The following is a 27,505-nucleotide window of genomic DNA, read 5'->3' on the forward strand; positions in this document are numbered from 1 at the left end:
TAGCACCCGAGGTGGGAAAGGCTGCGCATGCGCAGTGCGGGCGGCAGAGCCCGGACGGACGTTGAGAGAACGAGGAGGAAGGAGAGAAAATGGCGTCGACGGGTGAGCGCCGGGGCCGGGCCGGGGCGGCGGGGCCGGGCCAGGCCAGGCCAGGAGAACCCAGGGCAGCCCCGGAGCGCGCCCGCGCGGCGGAGCCGTCCCGCTGCCGGCGGGGCGAGGCGAGGCCGAGCGCGGGACAGAGGCCGCGGCCCCGCCCGAGCGCCCCCCCCTTCCCCCGGTACCGGCCCCCTCCCCCCCGGCGCCGGGGGCGGTTCTGGAAGGTTCCGCGGCGCGGGGGGGCGGACCGGGGTCGCGGGGAGGCCGGCCAGCCGGCCGGCCCCATTGTGTAACGTGCGGCGGGTCTGGCCCGGCCCGGCCACGCGGCCTCCGCAGGGACAGGCCATGCCGTGGCCGCGCCCTCCCGTGCGGGGGTGACCGGGCCGGGCGGGCGGGCGCAGATCTGCTTCGGGGCCGGGGCGCGCCCCCTCCCTTCCCGCCCGCCGTCGCGCCTGGGCTCGGGCGCGGGTCACCTGACCGTCCCCCCGCAGCTCCCCCGCCCCCCGCGGTTGCAGGCCTGTGGCCGCTGCTCGGATGCCTCGGGCGGCGCCTGCCCCGCTGCATCGGGAGCCGCCGGGGCCTGCAGGCAAGGGCTCCCACCCGGGCGGGGGAAAGGGAGCCGTGGGCCCCGTGAGGTTTTGTCTCGCTGGAGCCGAGAGCTCTGGGCAGGGCTGCGCTGGGCACCGAGCTCCAGGCAGGTGCGGTGGTAAGAACAACCCCAGGACGGCAGCAGCTCAGCCTGTGGAAGTGCAGGGGCAGATGCTGCTCTGGTCCCCACGGCCCGGGGTCGGTGGTGCTCGCTGTACGACTTCATCGGAGAGGGTCCAGGAGTTGGTCCAGTTACAGCTTATCTTTTGCTGCCTCTCTGGTGCTCTTTAAGTCGTCTCTGCATTAACATCCCTTTGTGTAATTATTAGGACTGCTAGGACCAGCACTACTTTGGCAGCTTCCCTCTGCAGGTTCAGGCTTTAGTAATATCTACTAATTCATCCTGGCTGGCTGTTACATTTTCATTGGACAAAAAGAAAATTATGTCTAATAAGTTACGTGTTGAAATGAGGTTTATAATGCTGCTTTTTCCTTCCTGCCTTAAAATTGTCCTTAATGTGTTCTGATCCTTGCTCCTTTTCCAATACAGGGGAGCAATTGGCATTAAATAGTTAAAATTCCAACTTTTGAATACAGCTGAATTTTTTTTCTCTTGCAAGAGTTGGGATATACATATACAAATAATTACAGTTCCATTTAAGCAAAAATACAGGCTGAATAACTGTTAGTCTGATGTGATTACATGACAGAAATCTTGTGCAGCGTACACCTTTGAAAATAGGGTTGGCATGTCAGCAACCTTTAATCAGTGTATGATGTTGCTGGGATCACAGAAGAAGTAGGATTAAGTGTTTGGTTATATTAAATACTAGACTAATTTTGAGTTCTTTTATTGAAATTCACATACCAAAATGGAGGAACCTTGTTTCCCCTCCCCCCACCCCCTCTTTAGCCATGAAATGCATTCAGCATTTCATGCCTGGGCTTTCCTAAGCAAATATGCCTTTGACTGCTGAAGTTCAGGTTATGTACAGGAGTGGTGTAGATGAGAAGATGGAGACTGATGTACATGCTAGGATTCAGTATTTTTTGAAGTGTTTGTAAATCTGCTTTGGACTTGCATGGATCTTAAATGCCTTAGCATGGATCAGGTCGTTACAAGTTTTATCCATACAAGCTGTCTAAACCCTGCTAAAAATGCCTTTCAGTGATGTTGCTTGAATTCAACTTGTAGATGTGTAGTCATAGCAGTGGAAGGGTAAATAGATAATACTTTTCTTTGGAGAAAATCAGTTTGCTTGCTTCAAGCAAGCACCTGGTTATCTTTGACTAGCTACACATGTAACCAGGTTATATTTGTCACAGGGCCTCATGACACAATATAGTTCAGTTATGCAGTGTAGGTAGTAGATTAATTCTGCCCTGGTACCTTAATACAGTTCTGTACCTGGCACCTTTTGATAACATTTGGGAGCTTGATTAACTGCCTAGCTGCACTAACCACAAAGGCAGTATTATGATTCTGTCCCCTAATATGGTTTAAGTATTAATTCAGTAGATTTTTGGCACTAGAAGGACCATTCTGGGAGCTGCTAACTACAAAAATAAAACAAAAACCCAACACACTTTCTTCATTCACCAAAGCTTCTTGTTGCCTCATGACTCATCAGAAAGCCTTAATCTACTGCACTAGTTCACCTTTAATTTGAACATCTCAAGTCTTGCAGTTTTTAAAATTAAGTACTGTAAAGGTGCTTTCAGTGGAGACTCAACATATTTTTCTGCTATTAGAATGGTTTTTCATGTTTTTTTTAAGAATATATTAAGTATTTAGTGGGTTTTTTCCTCCCTGTGTTCATCATGGAACTTCTGGCAGATGTTTTTTCTTTTTGTGGAGAAAATCAATGAAGTGTGGGAGAAGAAAATACAAAATGATGTCAGCCTTCTAAATGGACACAAGTTTTATAAAGTAGGTCAGGCTACTTGGACTATCATGTTAAACGAGAGTTAAAGCTAAACCCAACCAGATTGGATTTTCCCAGAATGAAAAGGACTTTCAAGGAAAGTGTCACTGATTAACGCTACCTTAACTCATAAAATAAATTGTCAGATCTTTTTAAAGGCCTTTTTTTCTACTTAATAAATGAAATTGTTCTTTCTGTGGAGGTGCTGTTGTAGCATACCACCATTGTACTGATAAGCCTTATATAACAGAACAGGAGAGAAGATTCAGGTTCTATTAGAAATAAAAGTTTCAGAGAAGGTTTAGCTAAATTAGTGGTGATTTGTTTGTTTTGACAAGTCCACATGTTCTAGTAAATTGAAAGGGGGAATTAATAAAGGTAGACATGTAACATAATATGCTTATTTAGCTAAATTTTGAAGTCCAAAGAGGTAAAAAAGCAAACTAACAAAAACATAATACCTTGGAGGCTGCTAAAAGGAAGTAAGAGAAAATAAGGAAAAATGAGTATTATTACTGAAGGGTTGTACAATAGATTCTCAAATCTGTATAGAGAGAGGCTGTAATTCCCTCTCTGTTTCTAAGGCCTGGTTCATTACTGTCAGGGTACCTGGTGAAGGTGAGATCAGAATAGTTTCTACTCTGTCTAGTTGTGCCTCTCCCACTGTTCTTGAGATAAACCTGAGATGGCAGAATTGGTGAGTGACCAGTCTCCTCTCAACGTACAACTGTTGGCCATACTTTACATGCTGTTCAGCTACAAGGGCTAGTCTCAGAAGCATTGGGTGTGTTCATTTGTAAGTGAAGAGAGAAGGAAATGGTGATATTTAAAAAAGCAAAAGCAATGCTAGAACATAATAGACTAATTTGTTAGAACTCTAAGGGTCTTCAAACTAACAGCTTTTTTGGTTGTGGTTTACCTCAGATGGTTAGTCTAAAAATAACATTTGGGGGAGACTTCCCTGCCACCTACCCTCTCTAATACAATAGTTTTATTTCCTTCATTTCGATATGAAATACTGTGTAAGCTAGTCAAAAGTTGTATACCGGTAGTTACATCTGCATTTCTCTCCTTCCTCCCCTGAAAATTTGGCCAATGCCTGAGCTCCCAAAACCACTCCCAAGTTGAAGTAGGAGGGACACGAACACCTGTATAATTCAGTCTGCATATGACATGATAGGATGAACAGAAATGACAGCTGTGTTGTTGAAGGTCTTTGACCTCAAGAAATAAGAACTTCTGGTATACAGTACAATTCTGTTTATATAAAAAATTAAACATCTTTGGGGGGGGAGGTTCTGGATCCATGTACATTTCTAATTACAAGAAGCTAGGAAGATGAAGGAATTAAAGCAAATAAATGACGAAATTCTAGGGGCGCACTGATAGAGATTTTGGGGACTAAGATGTGCAGCTGATAAGTCTGTTGTGGACAGGGAAGGGGGAGGGAAGGTGTGATGAGGGAGTGGGGCTGGGTCAGACACTGCCCAGATCAGGCGGGGCATGGGACGGAGCCACGGCTTGTGTGGGGAGCAGCTCCTGCTGCTGTGTGCACCCCTGAAGGGCATGGGCCCTGGATCTGCGCAGGGTGGGGGTCACAGGGTAGGTTGCAGCTGCAGGCTAGGGCTAGGGCTGCGCCAGGCTCTTTCCAGCGTGTGGGGGCTGTGCTCAGAGCTGCGGGGCCACACTCTGGGCTATGTTTCCGGCACCTGGGCAGCAGTGGCGCTGCAAGGAGGGCTACAGGGGTGCTGCAGTCACCCCAAATTTCACTGTAGCCCCCTCCCAGCGCCACTGCCTGTCCTGAGCATAGCTCCCATGGGCTGGGAGCACAGCCCCAGCCCATAGCTGCAGCCCACCCCACCCTGCACTCCCCAGACAAGCCATGGCTCCATTCTGTGCCCCGCTTCAGCTGGGCAGCTGGTGCCACACTTCCTCCCTCACTGCAGGAGCCTTGATCTGCCCTGTCACACCCCTTCCCTCCACCCCTCCCCATCCACTACAACAGACTTACCAGCTACATGCTGCCTGGCTCTGCTCCTCACTGCCTGCATGCTGCGCTGCGACTGCTCTCCTGCACAGGTGCTTATCTGCCAAATGATCGGCCTCATCAGGGCGATTTCCAGTACAATCAATTTTCTTTATATTGGTGCTGATCTGCTATTGAACCAGTGCATCAGTGCACTTCTACTAAATTCTTCAGAAAGTTTCCAACCAGATTCCTTGAATTTTTAGACTTTTGTTTTCTTGCTTAGGTTAACTAACCCTGTTGTACTGTCAGAATTTTTGCAAAGGAAGGTGGCACAACATCTAGTCCCAAACTTTTCAACTAAATTAAATCTAATGGCTTGAGTAGGTATGGTAAACCTAGGGGACATAGACACACAATTTGAACAATCCGTCTCTTTTTGTATTCTTTTATGCACACTGTACTGAATCTGGGAAGCATTTGGAAGTGGTAATTAGTTTGGCAAGTGTGTGACTTCTCCTATTGCCATTTGCCTTAGATGCATTTGTAAATTATTTTCAGTTCTCTTTCAAACAAATGTTCATTTGAAGCTGTGATCCATAATCATCTCAAATATAGCTTTGTAATTACCATATGGGTATATATTTTTCATCCCTATAAGCAGGGTATATAAATACAGATTATGACTTTTGCTCATATTTTCTAAATTTCAGATTCTCTAGATCAGAGCATTGACTTTGATCTGGGCTCTAGAGAGAAAAATCTGGACATATACTGCCAGTTGAATGTCTTGAAATTTGTAATTTTCCAGTGATTCACTTTAGGCCATTCAAGTCAAAATACAAGGAGCAGACAGTGTGTTTTAACATTGCCATCTTGAATAGTCTCCTAAAACTATTTTCATGTGTCAAATAGATAGAATGTTTCTTTTCTTTAAGAAACAAAATCCCTACTACTATGCTGCCACTCTTGCCAATTGACAGTTACGTTAAGGTGGGATCTTCTAAAAACTGCTGCAGCAAAGTTCAGGTAATAAAGGAAGAAGTTTTTATTTTGAACCCAAATGCTAAAAACCGTATTTACCTAAAGTACATATTAAACTCTGATTTCAGACAGTTTGTAGTGGCTTTCCTTTTCCAAGCAGCTAGAAGGAATTCTGGCAATTACACTCTTTATTAATGTTCCATCAACATTTTTTTTCCTCTCCTACAGATTATAGTACCTATAGCCAAGCTGCAGCCCAGCAGGGGTAAGTAAAATTGTGGTCTTGTTATTTATGTTTTTAAAAGAGCTTAAGCTATCTTCCTCTTTAGAGAATTGTATAATCACTGTGTTGTATTTCTCAACTCACATATGTGAGTTGATCCCAGTGCTTTCTTTAAATTGGATAATGTAATGTAAAATTCTACAAACTATAACAAGAATGCTTTAGGAATACTGAAACTGTCTTTTGCATAATGTATGTATTAAGAGTGGCTGCATGTATGTAGAGTGGCTGCATTTATAAATTTCATTATGTTCATTTTACAGCTACAGCGCATATGCAGCTCAACCAGCTCAAGGATATGCACAGACCACCCAGGTAAATTAAGAGAATTTTCTAACTGCTACAGAGTCCAGCGTCTTCTAGTAAATTGGGGGTGTTGAAAATGTGGCCCATGGATCAGAACCAGCCTGCAGAGCCCTGTTGTCTGGTCCCTGGTGCTGCCCCTGTGTCTGAGATGACCCTCAGGCTGCCAGAGGGACCCAGCGCATAGGGCGTGACACACAACACCCATAATGCTTGCAGGCCTTCCACCCCCTGGCTCATAGTCCTGGGAAGAAGAGGGTGGGGTGGTACAATGTGTACTGAATCTGGTGTGAGGAAGGAAGCAGGGGAGTCCATGGGCCTGCCAGATGAGTTTCACACCCCTGCAATAAACTAATCAGAAACTTACAGGGCATAAAACAACCAGTGAAAAACACTTTCTAATGTCAAAATACATCTTCAGAAATTTTCCTGATGGCAGTTCAGTTTCAACCTCAAAATCATTCTCTGAACCTGTTTCTTGTTAAGTGTTTCTAGCTTAAGATTGCTGTATCTGAGGGAATCAAGACAAGATTATTATTGGTTTACATTTGACAGTTTCTCCTGTTCGTGGATGTTTGACTTGGCAATGCAGAAGAGAGAAACCTGTTAAAGTAGGATGATGTATATTTGCAAAATGCTAGCAGTTAGTGGATAAAGTAAGAAAAAAGAATAGACTGTAGGTGAAGGTATTGTTCCTAGAGCTATTACATTTTCAGTAGGCTAAGATTTTAAGTTGAGGGTATTCTTTAAAAGGCAGTTTAAAGTGTTTAAAGGAATCTGTCTGTAGACACAAATTCCAAAGCAATTTTAAAGATAAACAAAGTTTTCTTCTAAAAATACAGTTTACAAATTTACAAATCTTTTTTCTGCTGGCATCACTTTCCAGGGAGGGGCATACCACACCCAATCCACCAAGGTAGTTCGGTGCCTATTTCTCATTGATTTCACAAAGTGTCAGAGAACTAAATTCCTTTCTGAATTTGGGCCTGATGCTTGTCTTCACTACATTGTTAGCTCCAACTAGAACTCAAATATTGCCCTAGCTCATCACCTAGCCACACTTGTCAATTACCGCTTCAAGTTAAATGGTATTTTTAGCTTTTAGTTAGTTGGACCATGGCACAGGTCTGGATTTGCTTAAAACCCAGGCTAGTACAGGTTTCCCTGGCTTTATGCAGGTTCTGTATGTGTGAATTTGCTCTTATGCAATGACCCTTTTATACCAAAAATGTGTTATATGCAAGGTAAGTTCACTCTTATGTGATCTGTGTGCTGGAATGGAAGCCTGCAGTCAGCTGGTTTGTGCAGTTTATTATGGGAGTGACAACTTAGGTGGAGGAAGACAAAATTATTTGGGGGGCTGAGCTGGGTGGTGGTGCCCAGGCTGGGCTGGGAGCCATAAAGCTGCCTGGCAGCAGCGCCTATGGCCACCACTCAAGGCAGCTGGTGCCCGTACTTCTGGAGCTGCAGCTGCCCTGGGAGCAGTACGATACCACATCAGTACAATTGTGGCGTCAGTACAGTCGAGGTCTTGGAACACATCCCTGTTTGTTACATTGTAAAGTGGGTTCCCTTGATGCAAATTTGAGTTATGTGCCATTTTTCCAGGAATGCATGTACAGCATAAAGCGAGGGAAACCTGTAATATAATAGGGATACAGTCATTTAGTTTTAATTCCTAAGATGCTGGTCCTGTCATTCAGTGATGTTAATTAAATCTCTTTGTAGCTGGAGTGGTGTTCTGTAGCCATTATGATTAGTTTACTTCGGTAGTGGAGTAACAAGCCCTTGAGGCTTGTTTACACTCAAAGTTTATTTGGTTTAAGATAAAGCTTGGTAGCTATTCCTGAACAGATCCACGTGACAGTGCTGCTTTTTTAGAATAAGCATGCCTGCATATGGAGTCTTTCAGAACTAGCTGTTTCGGAATAACTTTGTATGTAGACAAGCTCTTCAGTGGTTTTGAAAATACAATTTTTGATATAGTACAGAGTCCAGAGAGTCAGTTAACAGGTAGGTTTTTTGTTAACAAAACAATCAGCCCACCTTTCAGTTTGCTTATAGGCAAGTCCTCTGTGTGTTGTTTATTTACTAATGCTTTGGGGTTTTAAAACAGTACCATAACAATATCACATCTTGATTTCTTGGCTTTTTTTAAATATTTGCTGTACAGTACAGTAACTAAAGTATTGCTTTCAGCACTTCATGCTATAATATTTGATTATCTAGAAAAAATGATTCATCAGAATGATGGTGATGCTAATTATTCTGAATAGTCAATGTACTGTTGTACCAAAGTATGGAAGTAGACATATGTCTGGGGAAGTTCTGGCCTCTGTATGAAAATATACAAAACTAATTTATTAGTATATTGAAAACCTAAATAATGTTGCACTCAATAATTAAGCAGTTTTGAAGTGACCCAGATTTTATTTCGCAATGTTAGTATTAGAAGTATAGTTTAATCCTGCTGTAAATGCTTATTTTCCTGTATAACTTTAAACACGTGAATACTCCTATCGTAATTAGTGGGATTATTCATGTGAATAGCATTATGATCCCATTAAAGTGCTTGAGGGATCAAGACCTTAAATTTCAATGTTCTGCTTTACATGAAGAGTGGTTATAAAGAGGATTGAGATGGGTTGTTCTCTGTAGCCACAGAGGATGGGAGAAAGAGCAGTTGGTCTTAAACAACAGTACAGGAAACTAAGGTTAGATATTAAGAAGAGCTTTCTTATTCTGAGGGTGGCTGAGCATTGGAACGGGTTACTCCAGGGTTTCTCAGACGTTGCGATACCACGACCCTAGGTGCTGGATGGTGGGGGATGGGGAGTTCACACTTGGCAGCCACCACCTTCTGAAACTCTGTGTTGCTGTCGCTGTGCACCACTTCCCTGCTCTGCCACATGTACCCCTGGGAAGTTGCTCACAACTCCCCAGGGGGTTGCAGCTCGCAGTTTGAGAATCCCTGGGTTACTCCAAGAGGCTGTGGAATATTCATGCTTGGAAGTTTTTGTTTCTAAGAGCAGGTCAAACAGACACCCAACAGAGTTAGGATCATGCCTGACAAAACTATTTTAAGCAGGGGGTTGCAGTAGATGACCTCCTGAAAGTAGACTTTCCCACTCTGTACTTTTTCTATGATTCTGTGTGAATTTGCTAAATACAAATGAATCTGCTAGTCATGGCATTTAAAGACAGTATTTATAAATTAATTATACATGTTAATTTAAAACTGCTGGGACTTTGCAAAGCCTCAACTTGACTAAAAAATAAAAAAATTAAAATGTTGGATGACTGTTAAGGCACTTCATACTGCTCCATGTTTTAGTTCGTCTCGTTTAAGTTTTGTCTGTATACATCTCTGTAATAAAATAGTGATCTCAGCACTTTATTAAATTCATGTAATCTTTGAGCAGACCTATGGGCAACAGAGTTATGGAACTTATGGACAACCGACTGATGTCAACTACACACAGGCTCAGACAACTGCAACATACGGGCAGACTGCGTATGCAACTTCTTATGGGCAGCCTCCAACTGGTAAGAGCCATGCTACTGTTGCAAAACTTTTATTTTACTGGGGAAATCTTAAAAGTCTTTCTTATCTGTGTTGGAGCTTTCTGGCCTACGCAATATTGAATAGATTTGGGCAACTGTGATGTGGATACGGTGTTCTTTTGATAAACTTTTTATTTATGGAGCTGTTGTTTAAAATTATGCCAAGATGTGGGTGGGGTAAATACCAGGAGTAAATGTACCCATTTATTTTGTCATGGAATATTTGGATGCTGGTTCATGCTGTGGAACTAGGTATAACTACAGAATGTACTTTATGGAAGGGGGAAAAAAGTTGATACTGAAAATGTGTACTCTGGGCATCTTTTGCCGTCATGGAGAACCTTCCTAAACTCTTCAGTTACTTGAAATTCAAATTAGTTAAAGTGACTGTTTTCCTGTTCTGATAGTATACCCTCTACTTTTTGTCTTGTGCTTTCCACAGTAGAAGGGACCAGTACAGGTTTGACTATCCTGCTCAATCTTGCATGGAAAATGCTGTTTCATTCCGTCTAACCTTCTGATGTTAACCCTTTAGGTGTTTTCATTTGTTTTAGCCTAAAAGCTTATAACATTACAATAAATGTACAGTGCTATTCAAAATTTGCTAGTGTTCCTTGTCTGTATAATGAGTATCTTTCATAAACTCCTCTGAGTGACATGCTTTATGAATAAAGCTGTACCATGATGCTTCGGGTGAATATGTCTTGCATTTACCATTTCCTAAAGGGTAAACAGCATGATTAGACACGTTCAGATGTATCGACCACCACCTTTGCATGTTCCATGTTATGTCTCTGGGTTTCTGATTCAGATGCATACCTGACATCTTCATAAATGCTCTGTAAATGATTTTGACTTGTGCTCTTTAACTGGAGCTCATTCATAAAAATGTCTTGATGTTTTGAGAAAAATAACTCCCCTGGAGAAACTGGATGCATCATTAAACTGTATTCTGCTATATTTGGTTTGAACCAGGCAAGAGTCCATGAAAATAATTTAGTTCTACTTTTAGCCAAGTCACATTCTGTCTGGGGTTTTACATGGGTCATCTTTTCTTCATTAAAAATAAACATAATTGAAGTGGAAGGTCCTTGAAGGTTCCTTAGTAATATTGATACAAGAATAGACAAAGCATACCTGTGTAATATCTGGCTGTAGAGTCTACTGGTGGATTTTCACAAAGAAAAGTGTGGAGAAAAAAATTACCCCATAATGCCCGTATTCGAGTAATTACCTAATGGTTCTGTCTTTGCATATGGAGGAGGTCTCTTCTTGACAGCAATCTTATTTTCTGAAGAATGGGAACCAATAGCCTTTAACCGTAGTAACTGCAGTTTCTTTAGGAGTATAAAATTGTTCTGTCCTCTAAAGTAGTTCAAGATTAGAAATTAATAGGGGCAGGGACAGTAATCATGAAAGGGAAGATCATGTAGCAGGTTAAAGTATGAGTTTTACCATGATCTGTATGGTACCCATTCTTGTCCTTATCCATGGCAGAGCTGCTTATATGCTGCGCCAAATTCCTTTTCCATATGTTTTTTTCCAAACTACACCATCCTTCCTTAGGAGTGTGTGCTGTGCAGATGTAAAGGGGTAGAGCAAGAAAGGAGCCTAGTTCAAAGCCTGTCAGCCTTTTACTCTTGGCTTTGTTTACCAGTGAGATTCTACCTAGTTTTTAATATTAAAATTTCCATGCTGTTGGGGACATAAACTTTAATACCTTAAAAAGGATCAATGGTAAACTTAACAATTTTCATAATTAAATTTTAGTTTATCATTCTCTAGGAACTAACTGGCTTTTTATTTTAAGCACTGCACTGTATAGCTGAGTAAGTGCAACAATTTTTTACAATTTAATTAAAGTGGCTGTAAGTTGCTATGGCAGTTAAAGCCTCTGAAGGAAAACCTACCACATCCTAGAAATAGCTTGATGTTGAGGCCTACAGAAGTAGCAGAGCCAGTTCTTCCACTACTTTGGCCCAGAATAAGGCTGCTTTAACCTGTCTTGGGCTTCCATTGAACCTCATGCAGTCTTCCCTCTGATGCTACATAGCTGTCTGTTGATGCCTATTTGCACCTTGGTACATAACTGAGGTAATGCTATTAAACTTTTTCTGTGTTGTCATTCCATTTTTGATAGCATAAAGAACAGAGGGGGGGTTATGACCATGTTTGAAACCCTTAGAGAGCAGATTAATGGATTAATCAGCAAGATCATAGCTAGTTCCTTAATAATCTTGGTAAATACACATGAATTAATGTGCATCAAAAATAAGCAAATAGATCCGTCATTAAATATTTGACACACATTAATAGAAATGCTCCTATTGTTTAGAATGAATGTGTATAATTTAAAATACTCAAAGACAAATCTTTAGTAACCAAATTACTGCCATTAAGTAATCCTATTCTCTTGATTGTTCAGTGTTAACATTTCAACAGTTAATTTACCTGTGGTTAGGTTCATAGCCTACTACAATGTAGAGTAACTCATTATACAAAAATAGAATGGGGGGTGAACAAAATGTTCTACATCTTGATTCTTACTGGTGATAAATCTGCTTAGCCAACAGGCACTGCCAGCATACAAATGCCATGGTAGCTCATAACACTGTTTAGAGACAGTTGTTTGAAAATTGCCATCAGCTGAAGAGAAATCAGTTATTTCAGAATAAAGTAATTATTCTTGTTGAATTGAATTTGAGGACCAAATCTTGCACACCTCTTCTCATACAGAATTCATTTAGCCTTTGGTAAGGGTTTTGCTTCCATCTTTTTGAAAGGAAACTGAACCAGTTAAGGAATAACCTGAACTGGATTTTCTGAATTAGATTGTCGGTGTTCTTAAATTGAATGATATAGTGAGGAAAAAAGGTAAAAGAGCCTCTGAATATTTTAGGTAAGTGGGGGTTAAATGATTTAAATTTCCCCAAGAAATGGAACTTATATGTTTAAAAATACAGTTCTCTTTGCTTTTTCTAAACTTGAATATTGTTCTGGTGATAATACAACTTATACCAATGAGATCCTAAATCATTTTACTTTTACCTATGCAGATTTAAATATTAATAGTACTTCTACAGCCAATGTGCCAAGGCTGGATTTCACAAATGTTAAAGTTCATGGTTTTTTCATATTGCTGGAGTGAAACACTGTGCTGGTCTTTAGCATTCTGAAAGCTGTGCTGTCTGCTTTTGGTCTGAGGTGCAGTATTGTCATCAGTTGTATCAAGGAAAAGATAGTCAGCTATAACCCCCTGTCCTGCAGCAGGTTCCACATGTATGTAGCCTTAGGACCAGCGTTCTTTGTTTTTGTTGCAGGTTTCACCTTTGGTCATTAGGAATTGCAGTGAGTGCCAAGGGCTTAGTTGAAATTAGGGTTCTTCTAACTTTAGATTTCTGCCAGTGCATATGAAATCTTGTAGCTCACCTAAACTATCATAAAGGCAATTCCATTTGTGTTAAAATTGCGGGAATGTGTACAACACTAAAAATGTGTTTTATTTTTACATCCTTAAATGCCACCCCCTTAAATTTTTTTCCTCACACTTACGCTCTAGAACATAGATTGGTTGTTCACAGGCCACCTAGACAAAAATGAATGATGAGAATATTATGAAAATCAAATGTTATTGCTATTTGCTTCAGTTCTTTTCCTAGAGGAAGGGAGAATACATACTCACTCTTTGGCATTTCTAGTTTGACTGAATTCTGACACAACTGCCATTCAGAATGCTGGGATCCATGTGGAAGAATTGAACTTGAGTTGGGTACTACAGTAATACTCAGAATGCTGAACTGAAGTTGGTTTTATACCTTGGTTTTACAGCTCCTCTGAAATGTGCTGTGAGGTAGCTTCCTTTTTCAATTCTTTCTCTTTAAATCCTATGTCATGAGCTAGGTAGGCAAGGACTTTGTCACAGGTCACTCATGTAGCACAGCAAGCAGTGGAAGCAACTTTATGCATTCTGAAAACTCTTGAGCATGAAAGAGAAGTTAGATGCTAACTTGTAATCTTTTCTGTATTGAAGATAATTTCCGCTTTGAAAATGAAGGAGTTAGAAACAAGGAGTGGGGGGGGAACACTATATGTAATTACAAGGAAGAATACATCGCAAGTATTTTAAGTACAGTAAAATAAGTTTCCTCTTTACTTGTTAATTTTTAATTGATGCAAAGTAGGCTTGAGATAATGGTCTGCTGTTAGCTAGTAGTGGAAATCAGTGAACTTTTCTGTAGGAGCTTAAAGCCCTTTATAGTTTTGGAATCAATCAGCTCTTGCTAACCAAATTATTTTTAAACTGTAGGATTTGGCATATTAAATGACTAGGTTAAACTTACATTATTTAAAAAGTTGTTTAATACAACTATTTGTTTGAAGAATTAGAATGAAATGACAAAACAGAGTCAGCTCTATCATATGACCAGTCTGAGCTGGAAAAATCAATAAAATAACATTGTTTTGATATACGCACTCAGTGAGTAAGAGAGAGACTATTTCTGAAAAAAACTTTCAAATATTTATTTACATTGAACAAACAAAGGTATATTAAATTGTTGAAGTCTTTCTATAGCTTAAATGGAAGTGGATTAAAGAAGGAGAAACAATCTGATTTCTTATGTTTCATGTGTGAGGTACCCCTTCTCTCTAAAGTAGTAAATGCAGAACAAAAGCATGCACTCTTTCCCTTGCAAGCATATGTAGTTTTTTACATGAATAGGACTTTAAAAGATGACCTATGAAGGACTTGCTTAAAAGCCAGAGTTCTGCCTTTTTCTGTTTTAAGAAAGTCTGAAAGGGTGAAACTGATTCAAATTTGTATAACTGCTTAAGGATTTTCATTATTTGGGGGGGGGAGGGGGAGAGGTTGGCAGGAGGAGAGAGAAAGGGGTCATATGTTTTATTTTGTATACTTTAGAGTAAACTCAGTAATGTCATCTGCTCTTCCCTGTTTTGGAAAACTTTCTGCATGTTTCAGCTTTTGTTTTTGGGGTTGTTTTTTTTTTTCAATTAGTCATTAAAATTAAGTAACTGAAGTAGTCTTTCAATATGGACTAAAGTTACTCATTACTCCTTTCATTCTGTTGATACTTGTGATCTCCTGCCATTACTTCTCTAGCCTTCAGCCAGAGCTGAAAGAATAGGCTGGAATTTGCAGTCTTAAAGCAAAGAGAAGAAAAAAATGGTAAAAACCAATGCTTGGAAGCAAAAAAAAAAAAAAAAAAAAAGGCCCTCACATGCCAGAAAGAAGCAAAGAGGAGGACAAAACTAAATTTTTCAGATTGTGTATTGCTCATTTTAAATTAAATTAAAATCAGTGACTTTGTAAGCTCCAAATAAGAATCGTGAGCAACAGTAAAACTGTTTGAAATGTGAAAGCTATAACTCAACTGTCAGTCTGACCAAGCTACTATTTATCTAGGTTATACTACCCCAACTGCCCCTCCAGCTTATAGCCAGCCTGTCCAGGGATATGGCACAGCTGCCTATGATGCTACAACAGCTACAGTTACCACCACCCAGGCTTCTTATGCAGCACAGTCCCCTTATGGCACCCAGCCTGCCTACCCAGCCTATGGGCAGCAGCCAGCAACATCCGCACCTGCAAGGTAATGTTGTCTTTCTTCTTAAATAAGATTCATTTTCCTTACCTATTGTTAAGAGCCCTTTTTCGGTCGATTAAAGAGCAACAACAGATATGCTTGAATCCACTGCTCTTTCTCAAAATCAAAGATGGGAAGTGTTGCTGTGTTTTTTATCCTATTTTGTAGGGCCTAGGGTTTTTCTCTCCAGTGTAGTGAATCAGTGATATTGCCAGTTGTGACAGGAAGTACTAGTGATGAACAAAACAGTTCATTTGGCTGGAAGTAAAGTACAGAAAATTAACTTTTGTCTAGTCATTGAGTTAAAGGGTTACTTAAAATAGTGTTACCTAACATGCCCTTGTGCTTGGATTTTGGAACAGGTAGGTACATGGATGACTTCAGATGTAGAATGTATACAGCATGTCTGACTTATGCTGATACCAAGCCTTTTACTTAATTGATTATTCAGTATATAAGAAAGGTTTATTGGAGGGAGGGAAGGAGGGACTGGCATTTAAAAATAGGGTGTAGGGCAGTAAATTACAAATAGTTTAGTCATTTATAGAAATTAAACTATTTTGTTTAGTAAGTACTTCAACAGATTTTGATGTGAAAGCCAAAAGCTTATGTCTACCCAAGGCGACCTTTAGGTCAAATTTATCAAGTAGAGTTTAGTGTTCTCAAATAGAATTAGTATTCTAAAGCATGTTTGAGGGATTATCTGCATCCTTATTGCAAGAAGAATTGTGGCAGAGATGTGCCTTTGATACAAGATAACTCATTATCGCTCAATTTTTCCCTTAGACCCCAGGATGGCAGCAAGCCAGTGGAAACTAGCCAGCCTCAGTCAAGTACAGCAGGCTACAGCCAGCCCAGCCTAGGATACGGACAGAGTAACTACAGTTATCCTCAGGTGCCTGGCAGTTACCCTATGCAGCCAGTCACTGCACCTCCATCCTATCCTCCTACAAGGTAACTTCTCCAGAAAACTAGATTTATTAATGCTGGATTTGGAGCATAAAACATGGGTAAATCCTTGTGCTGTTGGTTTTTGTGAGTTTGTTTTTTTAAGGAACTTCCCTAGTTTGCAGAGATGTAAAATGTGTTGTGCTTTAATTGCTTGCTTTTTAAAACTCTTCTTGACACACTTGCAAGAGATTATCCCCTTTGGCCAGTTTTTACTTTCTGGGTCAAAGAGGGAGGAAAAACACGATTGTGATGGAGTAAGTCCCTGTTGAAGGAGGCATATCTTTAAAGGCAGGCATGGCATAATATTTAAAGGTGAATATTTCTTTAATGTGAAAGCTACTCATTAACCTGTAACATGTTGTTGCTGCCTAATATTTTGAGTCTTGAAGAAGGAATAGTTTAGGTTCTGATCCCTTCACTCCTTTGCAGTGTTAGCTTTTGATTTTGTTTAAAAAAAAAAAGAAAAAGAAGAAGAATTATCTGTTGAATTGTTGATCCTGAAATGTAAAATGGGCATTGTTTTTTAAATTATTTGGTGTGTTAGAAAAAACTGAAAGCAAGTCTGGTTTATTTTGTAGGAAACATCCATGAAATAACAAATAATTATTCTTCTTGTGTTTAAAAGTTGGTGAAATAAACTATTGGTTGAAATTTAATCTGGCATACATCTATAATCTTCTGTGGTGCTAAAATCCTATACTGGCAATGTCTGTTTTCAGACATTTACCTGAATTTATTTATATATATATTTTGCTAGGAAAACACCCTTCATCTTTACTCACTCCTCCCACCCCCAGTGATTTATATTTACCTCTTTCTAGTGCCATAAAGAACAAGGGACCATACTAAAAAAACTTTAGCAACCCAGTTTGGATGCTTATTTCTTTTGTAATACTTGTAGATCAGCACCTGTAAACTGATTGCTTTTTGTAGAACTTGGGATAATGCAGGCTACTTAAGACTTGCATTGCTGTCTAGTTAGGCACTTCTGCAGCCCATTCTGTAGGGGATTTGATTTAGATTTTTTCTAAAATCACTTGTATCTTTCAGCTATTCATCTACACAGCCAAGTAGCTATGATCAGAGCACTTACTCACAGCAGAGTTCCTATGGGCAGCCAAGTACCTATGGTCAACAGACAAGCTACGGTCAGCAAAGCAGTTATGGACAGCAACCACCCACTAGTTATCCACCTCCAACCGGATCCTACAGCCAGGCCCCAAGCCAGTATAGCCAACCGAGCAGCAGCTATGGCCAACAGAGTGAGTTTGCTTAACATCTTCTGTTAGTACAAGACTTGTATCTTGCTTTATACTTGCATAAAGCAAATGAAACATACTGGTAAATTCCTGAAAGAGGCTTTGTATGAGTTCAGTGTTAGAACCCAGATGTTATTTATATTAAATAAGAACCTTGCAAGCATATTGATGGTAATACATATAACCTGTTGCGTTTGTTTGGCTTTCTCAATTTTGTTGCAGTTGTGATGCCCTGCCCCTGACACTTCTGGAGCGTGGAAGTGAGCAACTTGTTAATGTGTGTAGAAACACAGATTTATATGAATGGTTAAAATGAGCAAGACTACTTTGTGACCGGTAGTTCTGTCAGCAGATAATTCTGTAGACTCTTGACTACCTGGGAGTAGCTTCAAGCTTGATTCTGTAAATGTAATGCAGTACACCTTTCTTTAAATGAACCATTGCATTAAGATCCACATATAACAGTTGTTCCTCAGTATTGCTAGGATTCTTGGTACTGAAGGCATGCGTGTATAAGGAATGGGTATTTCAGAATAAGATTGCTGCCATCTAAATATCTTCAATACTAATTTTCCACAGGTTCATTCCGTCAGGACCATCCCAGCAGCATGAATGTATATGGACAAGAATCTGGAGGTTACTCAGGCCCAGGAGAAAATCGGAACATGAGCGGCCCTGATAACCGGGGCAGGGGACGAGGGGGATTTGATCGTGGAGGCATGAGCAGAGGTGGGCGGGGAGGAGGACGCGGTGGAATGGGGTAAGAGCAAATCTTTTCTCTCTTTACCTAATTCTGTTTTACCCGTAGGATTGGAAGTGGAAAGAGGGGACTGAAAGATTGAAATGTACAACCACATTTCCATGGAGAATGCTTATCAATAGCAGGCTTGCTTCTAGTCCATGGAGATGTCATTCTAGGGGAAGTAGGGGCAGGAGCTATTTTTTTTCCTGCAGCTGGTTGGGTTTTGGGGAATTAAGGGTGTAGCTAAATATCGAACTTTCAGCTCCCTTCATGGTTATCAAGAGGTGAAATCCTCTGGGGTTTAACAATAACTGGATAAAACACACACAAACCTTCCAAGAGATCCAAGATTCACTTTCTTTGCCTCACTACTGGGATCTTGATGTTTCAGGTATGTACATAATGGAAGCCTAATGTCAGCTATTATAATGTCTGTCTGTTTGTACTAGAAGTAGCACTTGGAGCTACTATCATAATTGAATGTGTGGGTCAGATTATTGCCGTTGCAGCCATGACTCTAGAATGGCCAGAGTAAGGAGAACTTGGTTGGAGAGTGAAGGAAAAGCCAAGAACACAAAGATCTGACTTGACTTCCCCAAGGAGCCCTCGGGTGGTCTAAAATCAGTTTGGTCATTTTAACTAATGGCATAATCTTGTTTAGTAAGCCTATTTATTCAGGTCCGTACTTTATATCTCCCTGTCTCTGGTGTCTGTTTTAATAAAGGTGAGGATGATGAACTAATATCAAAAGCTGCTGTAAGGAAGGTGTAGCTTTGTGTGTGTTCTGTCCCTCTGTAACATAGTTTAAAGCTATGCAGACTGTCATCACTACCAATTAGATAAGGGGAAGTGGGAAGTGTAAAACATCAGGGTGATCTTGGTAAAAGATTAGTTTTATTTATCTGGCTGGGGCAGTCCTACAGCCATTCATGAATGTGCTTTTTTTATAGCTCTGTTGGATTAATTGAAGAAGTTACTCTGTCATTCTGCATAGCTTACCTAAAATGTATCCAGACAGCTTGAAATCTTTATTGGAGAAATGCAGCCACTTGCTTTTTTTTTTAATGTAGTTTTAAGGATTTATATTAATATTGCAACACATGTGACTTCATAATTGGCTTGGATGGAAGAGTTCCATTGTTCTATATAAAGATTTCAGCCATAATGTATTTCTCTAATGTGTTTAAAGTAGATGTAGACACTTGAAATTACTATCATCACATTTTAAAACTTCTAGCCATCTCAGTACTTTACATTTGCAAAAGATTCACAAATTTTTTTCTCTCTAATTTCACCCCTGTAATCGGAGATTAAATGGCTTTTTGTAGTGATTTCCAGCGGAGTAGAATTTTTGAGGGACCTCTGCTTTATGAATGTAGATTTTTCTACTGTCCGTAGAAACGGTGGCCTTTCCATGAAGCAGTAGGTTCAGCACCAAGGGGGCAGGGTAGGGGAACTCGGCCCTTTTTATCATGCTGTGGTGATGGATTTCAGTGTCTCCTGCAGGTAAGGAGCTCAATGTTATTAACATGCCCTTTTTCATTGACTCAATTATTTTATATTTTCATTGGCTTGTTAAACATGGAAACTTTTTAACATGCTTTGTCGCATTTATATGCTACAGGTTACAAAGTGAGAGCCTTGTATACACTTCAATACTTAAAAAGTACCCGTACTCAGTACTCAGCCGGCAGCCTAATGAAAAGTGGGACTAGACACGGTGTCCATATGGAGAGGAAAAATATACATAGAATATTTTTTAATCAAATGTATTCATTGTATAAATGGAATCCTTCTGTAACTTTGGTAACTGCATACTTGTTATTTGGTAATAAAAGCAGAGGAGGTATACTACTTTAGAATTGTGTAACATTAAAAAGTGTAAAACGTGTGTTTAAAGAGAGAGACATTACATATATGGTGTGTACTTTTAAGAAAAAAAGAGGAAGCAAAGCTGCATGCAACAGCTTGGAACTGTGTATTTAAAAATTTCTAGGTATTAAAGGTGCAATATTTGCTAGAAAATAGATGGTACGCTCCCTCCTCGATTCCCTCCTACCAAACAAACCCATCCTCTCAAAAAACAAAGTCCATTTCAGGTGGCATTTTCCTAGCTAACCAGTAGTTGTAAACTAAGAGCCTAAAGCTTTTACATTAAAAGCTGCAGGCTGTGATTCTGCATTGGCCTGTCTAAGATCTTAAATCCTGTTTTGGTTTGTTTTTTTTTTTGTGTCCACAAAGCTGCACCCCCAGGCCTATGAGCCCTGATATATTTGTAAGTTCTTTTTCCACAGAGACTGTTAAATTCAGTAGTGACCTGAATGTGTATACCTTTATACTAAGGTTTTAATGGAAATGTCATCTGAACTGTGTTCTTCTAGGTATTGCATATGGTTGTTTCCTGCCTTTATCTGTTAATGTTAGGGATTTGGGGCTCAGTTTGCTGTCTTGCTGCCAGAGGCTGAGGGTGCACCTTTATGTACACAGAAAGGGGAGGGAGTTGACCAGTAGATGATGTTAATTATTTTTCTTTAAAAAAAAAAAAAAAATCTAGGCATAATTTAAAAGTTCTAAATGTTTTCTTTTTCCCAAGTATTGCACTGATTAATACCAATACAAGTAATGAAAGGGTTCCACAGCAAAAGTGGTGTCTAAAGCCAGACAAACAAGGTTGTGTATGTAAAGGAAATTTGAGCAAGCTGCCCTGAAGAAAGGCATAGTGACGAGATGAGAGAGAGAGAGAGACAGATGCATTGTTTGGAGATGTTTAGCCAGTGCCCTTCTTCCCAGTGAGCCCCAGAGGCTCAGAGCGGTACTGGCTTTTTAAAGGGAAAGGCCTTCATTTCTTCGTTTATCCCCCCAGCAGCGCTGGAGAGCGAGGTGGCTTCAATAAGCCTGGTGGTAAGTTTTTGAGCATTACAATGGATAGTGTTTAAAAAAAATTTCAGTCAGTTTTTAGAAAAAAATATAATTTTTATTAGTTTCGTAAGTGGTTAAAAATGACATATGCAACAAGACTTTAATGGGTACTGCCGGCAATGCCTAGGGGTATAAGGTTTAACCTATGGTTACAGAACAAAGGGTAACGAAGTATTGAGAAACTACTTCTGTAATTTGGGGAGAATAGATTTGTTTGGATTTAATAAATAAAAAAGTAACTTTTTTATAAACTTAACACTGATTGGCCCAATAAAGTGTTAAAAAAGTGTAATAGTGGTTTAATGGTTTAAAAGGCTGCTAAAATCATAGCAAACTGATCACAGAGTTAAAAGGTGCATTGCTAACATTTTTGCAATGCAGGTCAATTTGAGTTTAACAAACACCATCAAATGGTGGTTGTAAGTAGATAGTTTTGTGTGTGTCAGTTTTTCAGGCTGCAAGACGTGCACTAACAACATTTTATCTGATTTTTTTTTTCCTGACTGGCAGGACCCATGGAAGAAGGACCAGATCTTGATTTAGGTAATTTTTGCATAACTGTTCAGAGTGCCTTCCCACTTAACCTCATCCCCATGTAGCCATCCTTCAGATAACTTGTCCACAAAAAAATCCCTCCACCTTATTTCTTACCCATCTGTATTAAATGCCCAAGAATACTCATCCTCTGTAATTCAGTGTTTTTATGACAATTTCATTTGCTGTTGCCTTTTTGATTAATCGAACAGCCAGCTAGCTGACTTAAATTTGCAAGCATTCATTAGATCCTTATTCCTTTGCTCAGGAAATGAGGTTCTGTTTTTGAGCAGTTAATATCTGCTATATCTGAATAGCCAGGGATTAACTTTAAGCAATATAAAAACAAATCTAGTATCTGCCTGTGTAGTGATCACTTCTTTTCTCTTTAAAAAACTTCTCTCCCTTTCCTTGCTCTTCTACCCCATAGCTTGTGAATTTGTAATCTGTTCTTTCCTATCACATGCATACAAAGGCACATTTTTACAGTTGCTGTGTCCCAGAACCAGCTTATAGTTTTGACTGGTTATAAAGGACCTACTGCAGCAAGAAAATAGCTGTTTAGGCTAAATGTTGGTACACAGTTACACAAAGGATGTAAAATCCTGGTATGTACTTGCAGCTGGTATCCAGTTTTAACACAGATGTTTTTCTTCAGTTACTACCTAAAATTTTCCACATCATACCAATATGGTCACTAACCATCCTGTTTTAGCTGTGGTTCACCTGGCACATCAGTGTTATAATGCATCCCATTTAAGATGTCCATGGAGAATGTAGAATAGAATGTCTATTTAAGTAGCGTGAATAGAACTACCTTTTGCTAAATCCAATTGATTTCATTACTGAGAGGGATGACTTAAATGAGTTTAAATATACCTGCTAATTCACTCGGAACAGCAAACACTCCTGCTTTTCATCCCTCATGTTTGTTTGTTTCATTATTACCTACTGTTTGTGCTCAGCTGTTTTCACCTCATTAAGGTGTGTTACCACACCTTTACTTATAGGACTTTGCTGCTGGTAGCACACTTGAAATGGGCAGGACCTCACCAGTTTTTGGCAGGAAACATGAGCTGAAAGGAATAAGTACCTTCCATGTTGGGCAGTTTTTTTGATTGACAGATAAGACCACTATATGTGGTTTAAACTGTATATACCCTATCATGACAGGAAACCAGACCAAAAATCCTCTCTTGGGTGGAGGTGAATGGGAAATAAAGTAAAGGTGAACAAACAAAAATTGTGTCTTTATAAGCACTCCTGCTGCCTTGTGTTAATGACACCTGGGTTAATTTGATTTCCTTAGGCCCGTCTGTAGACCCTGATGAAGATTCGGACAACAGTTCAGTGTATGTACAGGGACTGAATGACAATGTGACCCTGGAAGAGCTAGCAGACTTCTTCAAACAATGTGGTGTTGTCAAGGTGAGTGACAGCATGTATGTCAAGGACAAATGTGGAATGAGCAGTAAATCATGTTCCACACTTATTCACGGGGCTGGACTCTCAACCTTTTCCATACCAGGGTATGCCTCTTATGCATCCATCCCATTTGTCTGGAAACTAATCCAGACGTATTTATCATTTATCCACCCCATTTATCTGGAAACCGTTTCCCATTTAACACTGGAAAGGAGAGAGGATTGTCTTAACCACCCAGATTGAGAATCCCTGAAATAAGCCGCAGGTCTTCCAAAGAGCCTCTTATGACTTGTCATTCAGTTTTATATTGCAGTTCTAAATGCTGCAGTATTGGTATCCATTGAGAATGGAATTGTTTCCATGTTGGTATTGTTCTTTTCTGAAACATTGGAATATTAGCAGAACTAGGAATAATGGAAGGGAGTACAAAAAGGGATGTGGATTCATCTTAATTCAGTTTTGTCCAATTGCATCTGGCATTATCAGGTACATAAGTTGTTAACCAGATCCTATTCTGAACATGGTTCTTAAATGTATTCAAATTGTAATGGTTCAGACGTTTTTGTGCTCTAAAGGATCCCTCTGTGTGTCAACTCTCCTTTCTTCAGTCTTGGGGGTTGGGTCACAAGAACAAGGTTTGCTAGGTGAGCTTTGTTGACTTAAATTGAACGGGGGAAATGCAGGAAAGACCTTGCCTTTCAGCTTAGTATCAAACTGCAAATTAAAGTGAGATTCTGATTTTGCATTAGATGAACAAGAGAACTGGGCAGCCAATGATAAATCTTTACATTGATAAAGAAACTGGAAAACCAAAAGGAGATGCCACTGTGTCCTATGATGACCCTTCAACTGCTAAAGCAGCTATAGAGTGGTTTGATGGTAAGTAATTGGGGGAAAAAAACCTGATGAGAGTAGTTTCGTTCAGGATTTCATAGCTAAACTCTCTGCTAACTTGGACTAGGAAAGCGGGTGTTTGCCTTAAGCAGAGGGAAGGTGATAACAAGGTATTAAAAGAGTAAGATCTGGTTTGCCTTCCAGGATTTTATCTGGGAGATTTTCAGATTACATAAAAGAGACTGCTCAGTGCTCTTATTTCCCAGCTAGCATTGGCTCCCTCTTCTAATGTCTGATAACCTCTGGAGAGGAGAGTTTCTTCTTTTTTCAGGTCAAATGGGGACTCTTTCCACCCAAAGACTTTTTGGTATGAGGAAACGTTTCCCTGTGATCATTGACCCTACTTCTCCACTGAATTATGTGCCAATTTATTCAAGCTTAGTTTCCTTTTCTAATAGTGGAAGTATACAAACACAAAAATGAACTCTTCCTTCCTGTATTTTTTTCCTTAGGAAAAGATTTCCAGGGGAACAAACTCAAAGTTACTCTCACAAGAAAGAAGCCACCAATGAATAGTATGAGAGGTGGGATGCCCCAACGTGAACAACGTGGAATGCCTCCTCCGCTCCGTGGAGGTAATGTACTGGATCTGGATGAGCTGCAAAGCCCTTGACCCCCTACCATGTTGCTCCAAGGGTGTAGCCTACTCTGGTCTACATTCTGGGCTGCAGAGGTCATCAGCATCTGTTGAAATTAATGAATTCTTTCTATCAGGTCCAGGAGGTCCTGGTGGTCCTAGTGGTCCAATGGGCCGTATGGGAGGCAGAGGCGGAGACAGGGGTGGCTTTTCCTCAAGGGGACCTCGGGGTTCTAGAGGAAACAGCTCTGGTGGGAATGTCCAGCATCGAGCTGGAGACTGGCAGTGCCCCAATCCGTAAGTATATCTGAACTGTGCGCATCTGAACTGTGACATCTTTTTCTCCTCTATTCTTGCATGTTGAACCTGACATCACTCCCTCGCTTGCAAGTTACCTGCCTTGCTGCTCTGTGTTGCCTTCATCTCCTGCAGAATAGCCTAACCTTGTTGTGCTTTGTCATAACCAGAAACAAATGTGCCTATCCTGAATTGGAACCCCATTGTTCTGTACAAAACAGCAAAAAGACAGGCCTTTGCCCCAAGAACTTATTTGGAATGTCCCAGAATATTCTTAGTCAAGTCATTTAGGGTAATGTGTTGCCATTCTTGTCTACTGGCAAGATGCATCTGAGAATGGAAAGAGATGCCTATTATGCAGAACTGCTGGTGTGTATATGAAGTAATCTTCAAGACCTGCAAAATGGAGACATGCAGGCTGATTGACTTGATCAGTGCCATAGCTTCAGTATCAGTCCTTGTTCACCTCCCACTTTGTATTAGCTCCCCTACTAGGTCAGTTATGCCAGTTAAAATCATTAGGTCTTTGAATGTAATATCTGCATGTTAAGAATCTTTTTAAGTTTTACTAACTGATGGCTCTATCTAGGGGATGTGGAAACCAGAACTTTGCTTGGAGAACAGAGTGTAATCAGTGCAAGGCTCCTAAACCAGAAGGCTTTCTTCCACCACCCTTTCCACCTCCAGGTATGTATATGCCCCAGTTATTACTGATAATCTGCTGACTCTGGGAAGCAGTTGTCAAGATGGTGTGCTTCTGCCTTAACTTTGTGGCTAACATGGCTTATGCACTATTCTCAAGGAGTGTCTGTTTTTAGTCCTAGATGATTACTGGGTCTAAATCAAAGCCCATTTTGAGCTGCAGAGGCAGCCTGCCACTCATTGCTCTCCCCTAGATCTTTTCTTTTCTTTTCTTTTCTTTTAAACTCCTTTCTTTTGTGCCTGCCTGCAGCAGTCCAGTTCTCCAAAGCATCATCATCAACTTGTGTTGCTCCCAGTCAGAGTAATCTCTCTTCACCTTGCTGTCTCTCTCTCGGAACTCCTTAATGGATCTTGAAAGAGTAGCATAACACTTTTAGTGGGTGTTCAGGAATACCTGTAGCGCCTCCAATCTACCATTAGACCCCTGGGGTTACCTTCACTTTGCGGAGTGGCTTAATCCTTTTATACTTTGTTCCTTTGGCCTGAGTCAAAGCATTGATGTCTTTGTCAGAGGCCGGCAGTGTGGAGAAACTGGACCTTTTTACCCATAATTTATGCCAGCCTTTTGTGGTTCCCCAACAGCCACCAGACCCTGTGCTGCCCATGTTCCTAAAGTTCAGTGAATGCAGATTTTACCACTTGTCTACTTGAGTTCATCTGGAAGGCTGTTAGGTCTCTTTAAAGTCAAGGAACAAGTTTTCTGTTGAAAGGTTTGGTTTTCTATCCAGAGAAGGGAAGTGCTCATTCTATAAGGCTGTTTTCAAACTAGTGTGGTGACTTTTTTTTTTTTTTTTTTTGCCAGGTGGAGATCGTGGCAGAGGTGGCCCTGGTGGTATGAGAGGAGGAAGAGGAGGCCTCATGGATCGTGGTGGTCCTGGGGGAATGTTCAGAGGTGGACGTGGTGGAGATAGAGGTGGTTTTAGAGGAGGCCGGGGTATGGATCGAGGTGGATTTGGAGGCGGTGGTGGAGGAGGTGGCCGGCGAGGAGGACCTGGAGGCCCACCTGGACCTCTCATGGAGCAAATGGGAGGTGGCGGCAGAGGTGGCAGGCGTGGAGGACCAGGAAAAATGGACAAGTAAGTATGGAATAAACTGGAGTCTCTTAAATGGACCTGACAGTAGGATGTGGTTAGATCTGAGATCAAACCTCTAACGAGCTAAAGGAAGAATAAACCAGGATCTGATTTGATGAAAGACAAGGGAGGAATGGAACTTAAAGTCAATTCCTCTCAATTGAAGACCTGGTGAGTGTGGGAGGACAAGGGGTCAGCAGTACAGAGTGGTTCTTGTTCTCTTGTGCTAGAAGCATGCCTTTCTCCTTTAATGTAAAAGGAACATCAGTCAGGAGTGTGGGAGTGTTTGTCCCAGAAGCTAAAACTGATCTAGCCTTTTCCTTTGCAGGGGCGAGCATCGTCAGGAGCGCAGAGACCGGCCCTACTAGAGGCAAAAACCCCGCAGAGCTGCATTTACTACCAGATTTATTTTTTAAACCAGAAAATGTTTTAAATTTATAATTCCATATTTATAATGTTGGCCACAACATTATGATTATTCCTTGTCTGTACTTTAGTATTTTTCACCATTTGTGGAGAAACATTAAAACAAGGTTAAATGGTAGTGTGCTGAGTTATTTTTTTTCCTTTTAAAAAATGGTTGTTTAACTAAAACTAAACCAATGAGAAACCATTGTTGTGAGCATGCTCGGTATCATTGTGTGGAAAACCAGGAGGGAAGAGGAGAACTAACTGTAACAATGTTAATGGTTGTGATGTTTTTTTAAAATAAAATTCCAAATGTTTATAAATGTAACACTTCTCAGACTCTATTCAGAACATCCCCACCTGGAATTAGGAGTCTTGCAGTGTCTGTAGAAGAGTCGGGGGCTTTCACCAA

The 27,505-nt window shown here is 40.6% G+C and overlaps 1 protein-coding gene across 2 annotated transcripts; it reads left to right on the plus strand.

The window, feature by feature from the left end:
• Positions 1 to 27,421, plus strand: EWSR1 (EWS RNA binding protein 1). Of its 2 annotated transcripts, none has more exons than XM_014593617.3 (17): positions 1 to 102; positions 5,788 to 5,824; positions 6,106 to 6,157; positions 9,568 to 9,691; positions 15,132 to 15,318; positions 16,099 to 16,266; positions 17,314 to 17,525; positions 18,102 to 18,282; positions 21,128 to 21,165; positions 21,694 to 21,726; positions 23,027 to 23,145; positions 23,892 to 24,021; positions 24,489 to 24,611; positions 24,751 to 24,910; positions 25,500 to 25,597; positions 26,415 to 26,688; positions 27,014 to 27,421. In XM_014593617.3, exons 1-17 carry the CDS (start codon positions 90 to 92, stop codon positions 27,051 to 27,053), a joined length of 1,989 nt encoding a protein of 662 aa, XP_014449103.1. In that variant the 5' UTR covers positions 1 to 89; the 3' UTR covers positions 27,054 to 27,421. The 2 variants fall into 2 exon arrangements, with proteins under 2 accessions (XP_014449103.1, XP_014449104.1); XM_014593618.3 differs by having other exon boundaries at positions 21,131 to 21,165.
• Positions 27,422 to 27,505: the final 84 nt, after the last annotated feature.

The sequence above is a fragment of the Alligator mississippiensis genome, chromosome 10 (genome assembly GCF_030867095.1).
Source record: "Alligator mississippiensis isolate rAllMis1 chromosome 10, rAllMis1, whole genome shotgun sequence".
NCBI lineage: Eukaryota > Metazoa > Chordata > Crocodylia > Alligatoridae > Alligator > Alligator mississippiensis.